The sequence below is a fragment of the Adiantum capillus-veneris genome, chromosome 28 (assembly GCF_014529385.1).
Source record: "Adiantum capillus-veneris isolate H3 chromosome 28, ASM1452938v2, whole genome shotgun sequence".
NCBI lineage: Eukaryota > Viridiplantae > Streptophyta > Polypodiopsida > Polypodiales > Pteridaceae > Adiantum > Adiantum capillus-veneris.
The window spans coordinates 80,126,081-80,136,568 of record NC_140958.1 but is presented as its reverse complement, the minus strand read 5'-3'; the positions used below and the strand labels follow the sequence as shown (position 1 = coordinate 80,136,568).

Below are 10,488 nucleotides of genomic sequence, written 5' to 3'. Positions count from 1 at the left end.
GAGTGTCTTCAGCTGCTTGTGGACTGGAACAGTCACACAATGACCGGCATTGAGCATCTTGGTGGTGGAAAATTGCCCAATTATGGGATAGGAGACATGCCGCTCGCTAACAGGCTTGCTACCTTTGGAAGGCCCTCCCTATGAGAGATGCGACCTATGGGAAGGCGCTCTTGGCCAATTTGGCCCTGTCCTTTTGGGCAGGCCAAAAAAAAAGTTCCTACATTAAGGCGCTTTCAAAACGGCTCAGTGAAGCGGTTCAAATTTACTCTATGGACTGCCCGCGCAAGCGACATTTCTACAGCTCTGAATGCAGGTGATCCCCCATGAACATCTGGAGCGGGAAGCTCAAACAGCTCTAAAGAGCAGTAGCTTCGCAAACCCTAGGTCTCCGTTATAGCACCATGCCCTTGAAGGGCTCACACATGGGTTCAGAGACTACAGGTCGGAAAACACCACAGCGTGCGAGGCTTTCAGATATCACCAACACAGCACCTCTCAGCTTCTCCAAGCATCGAGTAGACGATCATGCCATCAAAGGACGTGACACCGAACTGCAGAAGGTAGGCTCGCTCTGCTCAGAAAGTCTTTGTTCACATTTATGCATTGGGCATACATAGATGGCCATGATAAAGTTTCAAGGGCATAGAAGCTTGGAAAGCAGCAAGAAAGGTAGGAGATGTTTGAGCAACAGAACGCCCACTTGCAATAAATATTGTGATATTGCCTGGTTGACCATGTTTACATTATGCACTTTTGTGCTTTAGTTTACTTACTGATTGATCATAATAGCAATTTGTTGAATATGTTTTAACTGAAATAATAAAATTAAGGTGCATAACCGTTCAGCACCTTTTGTGCAAAGGATGCAATGAAGAGTAGCGTGGTTCTGCAAACTAATGCTGTAGATGTAGTCAGCACCTTCAAAAGGTTTCAATTTGAGGTGTATATCCGTTCAACATCTTTTGTGCAAAGGATGAAATGAAGAGTAGCTAAAAGCGGGTCTGCAAACTAATGCTTTAGATGGTAGTCAACACCTGAAAAAGTTTTTGGAGATTAAAGTGGAAATTTTTAACAATAAGAATTTCCACTTTAACAGCTACACTTGAAAATGTGATAGTAGTAAAGAGCTTGCTCTTAAAAAATTAGATTTTTGAGCTCTTTTTACATTTAGAGCATACTAGGGCGGCGGGCCTTTATTTGACGTCCTTTTTCATAGATTTTGATCCCTCTACTTGAGCTTTGTTTACTGGACAAGAATTGCACCATAATTCACAAACAATAAAAATTGTATCCAAAAGTGAACGTATTTATAGTGTCGTATATTTTAAAGTCCAAGTGTACATGCATTGCACCATTTAGTATCCTTTCAATGGAAAATTGCTGATTAGAAATTTTTAGCTTGTTCATGCACTTGTGTGGTTCGGATACTATTTTGCCAACGCATTATTGTGCATTGAAGGGCAGTGCACATGTAAATTTTGTGGCAGTACCCTTTATGTACCATTGGAAACACCCTTTCATAAGTACCTTGGATGACCTTTTCACTAGACCAAGTGTTAAGACTGCAGGCAACTCAGGTTACTCTTTTATAGCTGCGAAATGATGTGACAAGTTCCAACTTTGGACAGTCGAATAAAGTTGAAGGCCTTATTGTGATATTTGTCTTTGTTGTGATTATAATTTATAAATTGAAGATATGTGTTTGAAGCAGATAGAAGTATAAAATTTCTTTTGTCAAGCACCTACTCGTGATCTTCCATTGGTCTTTGTTTTTACTACTTTTCTGTTCTTACCATCAATTCAGGAATTGGCAAACTTGCGAAAAGCTCTGGCACAGAAAGAGTATCCTTGTGCAAGATTGTTTGCCTTGAGAGTTAAATAAGAAGTTGTACAAGTACGTTTTTCTTACATTTGAACTGAAGAGAACTAATTGAGGCCCAAAAAGTCAACATGGAAAAACTTTGGTCCAACTTTAACAAGAAAACCAAGCAAAACGAGGACATCATCCGACATAATGGGTATCTATACAAGGTTAGCCTTTTTTCTTGATCTTGGAAATCGACTGTTTAGAGTTCATTCTTTTAAGTTGATTTGTTTTAGGAACCAGAAAGTTTGTTGCAAATCCAGACAGTGTCCATTTCAGTTAAATCTCTCATTTTCCAATTGTGTGTAGGAATTGATGCAAGCACGCGATAGGGTAAGGTCCTCATAGTACTTGCTACGTAAGGGTTTGCAATTTCAAACACGATGTTCCTCCTTCATTAATGTGGCAGTTGGTATGTGCAGCTTAAGATTCTTCAACATGAAAATGCGCAAATGGCTTCTGCTCAGAAGGCCATCAAATCAAATCAGAAGAGAGAGAGAGAGAGAGATAGAGAGAGAGAGAGAGAGAGAGAGAGAGAGAGAGAGAGAGAGAGAGAGAGAGAGAGAGAGAGAGAGAGAGAGAGAGAGAGAGAGAGAGAGAGAGAGAGAGAGAGAGAGAGAGAGAGAGAGAGAGAGAGAGAGAGAGAGAGAGAGAGAGAGAGAGAGAGAGAGAGAGAGAGAGAGAGAGAGAGAGAGAGAGAGAGAGAGAGAGAGAGAGAGAGAGAGAGAGAGAGAGAGAGAGAGAGAGAGAGAGAGAGAGAGAGAGAGAGAGAGTGAGTGAGAGGGAGAGAGAAGAGGAGAGAGAGAGAGAGAGAGAGAGAGAGAGAGAGAGAGAGAGAGAGAGAGAGAGAGAGAGAGAGAGAGAGAGAGAGAGAGAGAAGAGAGAGAGAGAAGAGAGGAGGGATTTTTACTTTCAGAATGATCAAAATGACCTATCAGACGAACAAGTCATAGAAAGTTGAAAATGAGTAATTGCTTCGGATGTTGTTTATGAATTGTTTATAGGAGTTTCATGACCCCTCATGAGAGTCCAAGGTTACTTGAGCATGCAGGACAATCTCTTGCAATGTGAAGTAATAGAGAGTCCTTCACATATAGAGAGCTTAGTATTATGACCACTGTATGTAATCTGCAAAAATTCAAAGAAAAAACTTGAAAGAATTTGGAGCATGTGCTCCCCTAGGATCCACATTGTGCATACATGACATGACACAAGACGTACCCATACATGAGGCAAGAGTAGAGAACTGACAATTTACTCACCTCTCAGCCTAACTGGCTCGTACAACACACTGGCCTAGCCTTCTAAGGAAAGAGTTGGCATCCCATACAACCACGACCCTGATTTGGGTGTATTTGGAGGGCTGCGTAGGGTCTGGAGTCCAAGTCATGGTGATCACACCTTAATCTGATTCCTGAACGAGTCCTTTGAAGTGGCTAGCTCACATTGGTTGAACATGGCGCCGCAACCGCCCGTTGTGACGTGTTGTGTGGGAATTCGATACATCTTGCTCACGTACACAACCCAAGCCATTCCCTTTAGAAGACAAGTGTTGGAACTAACGTTGGACTCTTCTCCAAGCCTTTAGCTGAGGAGTCTTTGTGACCATAATCGTAAGGCAATGTCTTGGATCAGTGAAACATTTTCTATATGGAGTTATTCGCCAAAATGACACAACAAAATATGCATAAAAATCTTGTGAACTAGGTTAATGTAGAATACATGTAAACATTATCACGTCCACCATTGAGGTGGTTTGAGTTTCGTTCTTTTATTAGTTCTATAAGCAAATTATTGGGAGACATAAAGTATGTGTATAGACTCAATTGTGCAATGATGTGCTCCATTTGAGCTTATCATTGGTTCTAACAATTGTTCATTCCTCAAAATGTTTCCATTCCCTTGTAACTATGTCCACAACATGCTTACTAACCTTCTCCTTCCATAGTTGGTGTCCCTTACGACCAACCTACACCCTAACCTGGGTGTACATGTAGGGTTGCATAGGAGTGTGGACATCAAACCATAAATGCCCAAATGAGCCAAATTAATTCTTTTGATATGACTCACCTGATAAAGTGGCGAGTCCAGATTGTCTGTCATACCACATGTTCCCTTCCTGATGTTTTGGAATATGGCATCTTGCATCAAGAACTGTTGTGAAAACCACCTTCGACTGGAAAAGAAGGGATAAGGATGATATGCTACCAAATTTGTAGTCACTTCAATATTGCTCAAAATTTGTCTTTGAGCAAATAATTCTCCAGTGTAGTTTGGTATATCTTCTTCTGGTCCTACTTTTGACCATTTTTTAGGGAGACAATACGGTTTTATAAACTCTTCAGACTTCTCTTTTATGAGTGCAGACAAAACTTCTATAGTTACATGGCTGGAGTTTACCTTTGATTAAGTATTGTCAGGCAACTTCTATAACTACATGGTTGGAGTTTACCTTTGATTAAGTATTGTCAGATCTTGGCTTATCCTGGGTTCATCTATATATATATATATATAGATATATATGTGTGTGTGTGTGTGTTTTGTCATGTAATTTTTCATGTTGTTCCTAATTGGTTGCCTCCTGTAGCTGTTGCTGAATCTGCATGCTTTGTATTTGTGCCTCAAATGTACTAAGCCTTTTTTCTTTGCTGAAGAGATCCACTTTAAAATTGGCTTCTTGCTGTAACCACTTTAACTCATTGAACAAGTAGACCTCCCATGAATTTTGCTGCATGGACACCATCGCTTGCGCTTGCATGCGATAGCTAGAGTGCTTTGTGTCTGGCTAAGAATGCCATGTTTGATGCTCGTACTAAACACATCGATGTGTAGTATCACTTTATTAGATAGAGCTTGGAAGATGGTTTAGTCAATCTGACTAAAATCACTACCCATGACAACTCTGTAGATGCTCTCACTAAAAGCCTTGCTTGTACATCACATGAGCATTGCTTGTGTCTAGTCTGAGTTGGTTCACGGTCCATTTCGGGCCTTTAAGTGGGAGGTTGTTGGGTGTAAAGGCCCTCTCATTCCCACGTGCTCTAGATACACACTTATTCTTTGTGTCCGGTCAGTGTGGACGGACCTAATTTTAAAGGCCAATGTATAAGTAATAAAACATGTGTGTGGACCCCTACATATTCGAGGGTTACACACTTGAGAGAAGTCGAGTTCTCAGTTGCCTGCTCTTCTTGCTCTGTTGTATTGAACATACACTTGCACACACTATGCTCTATCTATCGCCACCACGACTGAGCACTCCTGGGCACTTTCGAAGCCCTTCATGGGTGTCTTTATAGCCTAAAAACGTGTCAAACTTGAGTGCTTGTCCACCCTCTTTAAAATCCTTGGTCTTTCGGCCTTTCTTCGAGATGATCGTACTGGTTCAAACGGTACCGGTGTCTTCGCTTATTTCCAAACATTTACTCATCTGAATGAAAACTATCTGAGGACGAGGTGTCCTCGTTAGAACTGCCAGAGTGTTTCTGATGCTTCCGAAATTCTTATGGGATCTTCTCTTCTTGGTTCGCTTGTTGTTCTTGCTCTTTTGAGTCTCTCTCTGCTTTCGGTGCTTCCCGTCGTCCTCGTAGGAGCCGGAGGAGGAACTCTAAGACCTATCAAAAGGGAAGTCATCTGCAAAGCGGACACGGTTCTTGGATTTGCTAGCTGCCGTGAAAGTAGATTTCCGAACCCAATAGCTGGGATAGTCAGCTGCGCGACTCTTCTTCTGAGAGCTGTTTGTAGTCTTCATTACTTTATTAACGTGTTGTTGAACAACAGTGTTAGATTCATCTTACGAGTACAGTTTTTGCTTGCTTGCACTCGGTTTTGCTTTCTGTTTCATGGCGGACTTGAAAGGTGATTGAATGGCAGCCTACCATCGCAAATGAATCTCGTCAAGTAGGTGATTCTTTAGAAACTTTGCATGTTGTGGATCCTTGGAGTACTTGAGCATTTGATTAGAGCAATTGTCAACTTGTACTTGTCAAGGTTAGTTGGTGGACCTAGGCCATACTTTGCTCGCGATTCCTCGGAAAGAGGCCTGCTCCGCTCCCGTTGCCTTTGGTCTCTTCACTCATGTGAGTAGGTGGAAGAGTTTCCTCCTTGTCGGATTCACTGCCAGAATCCATGTGTGTTGCGAAAAAGGGATTGGATCCTTTGTAGAAGAAGAATAATTTGAGCTCTGATACAACTGTAATAGACTTGGACACTCCAAGCCCAAGATCTATTGCAACATGTGAGAAAAACTGCAAAAACTAAGTAAACTTGAATAGAGGGAGAGAGAGAGAGAAGAGGGGTGCCGATATGGCATGGCGTAGTTTCGAGCCAAGATGCCCTGGCCCCACAGGCTGGCGCCCCTTCTTGTATTTTTTATTACTACTTTGCAAGAATAGACCAAAAGAATACATGAAAAGCCTTGTTTCCAAAAGCAGTGGGTCCCAAAAGCAATAATCCAAAAGTCTGGCACCCCATCGGTTATGGCGTAAACGCGGGTGTTCGTATAGTGCCACATGAGTAGTCTGCAGAAAATGCGGGGCGTCCGTATAGCAGTGCCACGTTATCAGCTCTACGGAGATTTGGGTCCTTTGCTTTTTTTAAGGGCTGTAGGCCCTTCGGTCAAGTTCTATAAGTTGGGAGGGGTTAGGATTAAAAACCTGACCCCTTTAGGCCTCTCGGTCATAATCTGTAAGTTGGTAAAACTTCTTTTGCTTCTCTTTATTAGGGTTTGGGTCCATGGGCCAGGTTCTACCAGCTAGGCCGTGCCACGTGCATGCCATGTTATCCTGTGACAAATGAAATGAAATGTTATATTAACGTCTTCAGAAGGCCAAAATGACCGATGAGACCAAAAGGTTACGTCCATGTATGACTCTAGTACAATGTTGAACGTAAAGTTAAAAGTAAATGACGGTACCTAGAGTGGGTAGGTATGTAAGCCCTAACCTACATCCTCATCATCATCACATAATACATCAGCTCAAAACATATGGGGAGGGGTACAATCACATGAGGGCTAATGAGGTGCAGAGTGGGGAAAGTATACAATGGTGATCATCCCATGAACTCTCTCATGGGTCTCTGCACACGCACACGTATGCACGCGTAGAGAGAGAGAGAGAGAGAGAGAGAGAGAGAGAGAGAGAGAGAGAAAAGAAGAAGAAGAAGAAGAAGAAGAAGAAGAAGAAGAAGAGAGTTTTAACGTCGTAGGAAACTATCCCAAGAGACCTTAAAGATCTAGCCAACGAGGAGTTGAACTCAAGACCTGTTATTCAAGAGGGAAATGGCATAACCAATCTACCACACTTGGGTGATAGAAAGGTTATACCATTTTCCTCTTTTTATTGGCGCACACACACACACACACACCCACGCACACACACACACACACACACACACACACACACACACACACACACACACCCAAGAAGAGAGTTTTAACGTCGTAGGAAACTATCCCAAGAGACCTTAAAGATCTAGCCGACGAGGAGTTGAACTCAAGACCTGTTATTCAAGAGGGAAATGGCATAACCAATCAGAGAGAGAGAGAGAGAGAGAGAGAGAGAGAGAGAGAGAGAGAGAGAGAGAGGTTTGGGCATTATTGATCCAAAGATGCAGAGTGGTGCATTGCTTGCCAAGTTTTTAGTCTGAGGTTTGTTTTTAGTATCATGCCGTATCTCGTGCTGTTGCTTGGTTTGTGTCTGTGGAAAGCGATGCTACTGCTGTGCTGAAACTTGTGATGTGTTCATGACTTAGGCTTTTATTATTGGTCAAATATCAAGGTGTGCAAGTCTCTCTTGTGATGTTTTGGAGAGAAGTGAATGTTGTCAATGTCCACTGACTTAGGCAGGAGACTTGAAGTATTGCAGTTATTGCAAAAGAGAGAAGTTAGGGAGCTGAAAATTATGCAAGCGCACAAGTTTTCCTGTTTTGAACAAGCTTAGGGAATGGTTCACAACATACCTTGTTGACTAAGCACACGCCAATGTTATTATTGATGGGCAAATAAAATGGGCAAGTATATGACCTATCACCACTTTCTGCTATGCTGCGTTTTGAGCCAATTATTACTATTGTGCTTCTATTGAGATTAAGTTTCCAAGAAATGTTTACTACGTCATTAAGTTTTCTAAATGCTTTTCTGTTGATGATAGGCTCCATTTGATAAGCAACCCACTATGCCAAATCTGCTTGCTAAACTTGCTGAATCAAGAGCTCGCCGAACTGTTAGCTCCTGTTAAGTACAAGATTGTGGTATTATCTCAGGTTTTTTCCATGGCCGCTTCGTTTTGAAGTTGTGAATCTTCACTTCTCCTCAGGTGAAGCGTTGACTGAATCATTGGATTTCGTCAAAGATGAAAGATCTGAGCTCTCTGCTACGTGCAGGTTTTGTGCTTTTATTCAGTTGTGACCCACCACAACATAGGCTTGAAGTGTCAAATGCAGTAATCTTAACTTTTCTTGCAGATCAACATTAAGGCGCCGTGCAAGTCTAAGCTACAAGGAGCCCTCTCTGAAAACAAAACTGAGGCAGCTCGATAGTACCCCTAGTCAGGTGAAGCCTTTTCATCGACGAGAAAGGCGGATTCAGCAATTACATAAAGTGTGTGAGGATGAACAGAATGTTACTCCTGCTGCAATGCCAAGCAGCGCAGACGAGGAAGTGGCAGAGACTTTACTTCCTCCATGCCCTCAAACAGTCCCTCAGAGTGAGTCCTGCTCTTTGTCTGGTGATGTGCTTGAAGATCAAAATCCCTCGTCAAGCATAATTCCTGATGCAGATATTTCAAACGGTGAACAACTGCCACGGTGTGCACATGACTCTTCTTCATCTCTAGGGGAGTTGCCAAGTGGGCGACCCAGCAGGCGATCTTCTCTTGGCACCTTCACTTCCTACAAAGAGGCTTCACTTAACACTAAATTGAGGCGGTCTTCTTAGCAGATTGAAAGAGACGCTTCATGTGCCAACCATTGCTTTTTGACGGCCATGACACGGTACGGTGTCTGCAGTAAGTACATTCATTTTGGGGTGGATGTTGCCAACGATATCTGCCAGTTCAAAAAGAAGTTAGTCTACAAGTTGGGATTTAGCTTCTCTGTAGAGATGGAAATGAAACCTTTTCAGAGGGTTGGAGAATGTAAATGGACCTTTTCAGAATATTGGAGGCCCCATACCCTAGTGCTTCACAAATAGATATTCTCAGTTGATAATGTGTTCTTGATGCCCTCTGCTTCTCGAATCAAATCTTGTGAAGGGATGCTATCAAGTCAACTTTTTGTACCATGTTATGCTGCTGAAAAGCTGTCTTCTAGAATAAATTTGCACAAATTTTTGTTGCTGACACACCCCATAGTCAAGTCCTGCTTTACCAATCTCTGTGTAATATTATTGCTTATTCTGAATAGTCAAGGGCTAAATATCAGGGGATCCTATCGTGATTCCTACGGAACACGTTTGATTTTACAATTGTGTGGGTATGTGGAAATAGCAGAGGATTTTGCATCAGGATGCTTCAAATTTATTGCTTACTGAACTAAGGAGTGTCTAATTGATTTGTCCTTTTTGTTGAAAAGATGTTACCCATGCGACTTTGAAGGCTTCATTGTTGAGATAGAAATAAGTAAAGACTTCCATAGTTGTTTATGTCTTCTACTGTCAATTTCTAGAATCATGGTTGCATTTTGACTTGAATATTGGTGGTTGCAGAGTAGAACATGCTCTGTGACTAATGCTTCACATTTTATTCAGAATTGTTGCTGTGTGTTAAAATTTTGCAAAAGGATTGTGAATGTCAAATTGTGGAACTCTCTAGCACTTTATAATTCCGTCCTAACAAATTAGTGAGTCGCTGTTCATGCTTTTGGCAATTTTTATGATATGCTAGGAATTTGAAGGACCAAAATGAATGTGTAATGGAAATTGAGCATTTATTCTGTAAGGTTTAGACATGAAAATCGTATGATGGGGTAGGGAATGGTCATGGAATGACCATTCCACATAATATTGATGGCCACATGGCGACAAGTGGAGGCTGGGAGCCGTGGTGGGAGTTAATATTATGGGAATGGTGATTCCTGGCCGTCAGGTGTCGGTGGGAGGGGGCAACATGTGCCATTTGATTAGTAGCAAAGACGACACTCACCTGCTGTGCTCCTGTTCCTGCCAGCTGATTAGTCAGGTGAGCACAATTCTGTGTGCTGACTTGGAGAGAAGTCATTGGCTTCATGGACTGGCCATATTATGGCTGTTAAACTGTGGCACATCCACGATTGCAACTGATATTCTGGGGGCGTAGAAGCGCTAGTAAATGGAGGGCCACGATCAGTTTCCCCTCCACCACCGACCTTGACGGGGTAGGGAAAGGTCAGCCAGGGTTACCTTTCCCTGTAATCCAGACGACTCATGGTGATCAACAGATGCCGGGAGCCATGGGGAGCGTGGATTGCAGGGAAAGGTCAGTCAATAATCTTTCCCTCCCGTCAAGAGTCGGGGGGAGGAGGGCCAATCACCATGCATGAATCGTACAATAGACTGCAAGCAAACGTTGTTACCACAGACTGCACACGAGCTGATGACAGGCTGCACGTACGCTGGCGATAGCTGACGTGCCAATCACGGATTGCTA

At 42.5% G+C, this 10,488-nt stretch overlaps 2 protein-coding genes across 3 annotated transcripts; both read left to right on the top strand.

The window, feature by feature from the left end:
* The first annotated feature begins 234 nt into the window (after positions 1-234).
* Positions 235-2,935, top strand: LOC147420753 (uncharacterized). The gene is made up of 6 exons (XM_086504581.1): positions 235-560; positions 1,805-1,842; positions 1,923-2,031; positions 2,174-2,197; positions 2,287-2,357; positions 2,869-2,935. Exons 1-6 carry the CDS (start codon positions 402-404, stop codon positions 2,933-2,935), a joined length of 468 nt encoding a protein of 155 aa, XP_086360707.1. The 5' UTR covers positions 235-401.
* Positions 2,936-7,248: 4,313 nt separating this feature from the next.
* Positions 7,249-9,314, top strand: LOC147420752 (uncharacterized). Of its 2 annotated transcripts, XM_086504850.1 has the most exons (4): positions 7,249-8,098; positions 8,182-8,248; positions 8,330-8,571; positions 8,644-9,314. In XM_086504850.1, exons 1-4 carry the CDS (start codon positions 8,041-8,043, stop codon positions 8,799-8,801), a joined length of 525 nt encoding a protein of 174 aa, XP_086360976.1. In that variant the 5' UTR covers positions 7,249-8,040; the 3' UTR covers positions 8,802-9,314. The 2 variants fall into 2 exon arrangements, with proteins under 2 accessions (XP_086360976.1, XP_086360975.1); XM_086504849.1 differs by having other exon boundaries at positions 7,262-8,098; positions 8,330-9,314.
* Positions 9,315-10,488: the final 1,174 nt, after the last annotated feature.

Excerpts from the sequence above, each read along its gene's own strand:
- LOC147420753 (XM_086504581.1), top strand. The coding sequence starts at position 402 with ATGCCCTTGAAGGGCTCACACATGGGTTCAGAGACTACAGGTCGGAAA. Across the intron at positions 2,032-2,173 it reads ATAATGGGTATCTATACAAG|GAATTGATGCAAGCACGCGA; the intron begins GTTAGCCTTTTT and ends AATTGTGTGTAG. Across the intron at positions 2,358-2,868 it reads ATCAAATCAAATCAGAAGAG|GAGTTTCATGACCCCTCATG; the intron begins AGAGAGAGAGAG and ends AATTGTTTATAG.
- LOC147420752 (XM_086504849.1), top strand. The coding sequence starts at position 8,041 with ATGCCAAATCTGCTTGCTAAACTTGCTGAATCAAGAGCTCGCCGAACT. Across the intron at positions 8,099-8,181 it reads TCGCCGAACTGTTAGCTCCT|GTGAAGCGTTGACTGAATCA; the intron begins GTTAAGTACAAG and ends ACTTCTCCTCAG. Across the intron at positions 8,249-8,329 it reads GAGCTCTCTGCTACGTGCAG|ATCAACATTAAGGCGCCGTG; the intron begins GTTTTGTGCTTT and ends CTTTTCTTGCAG.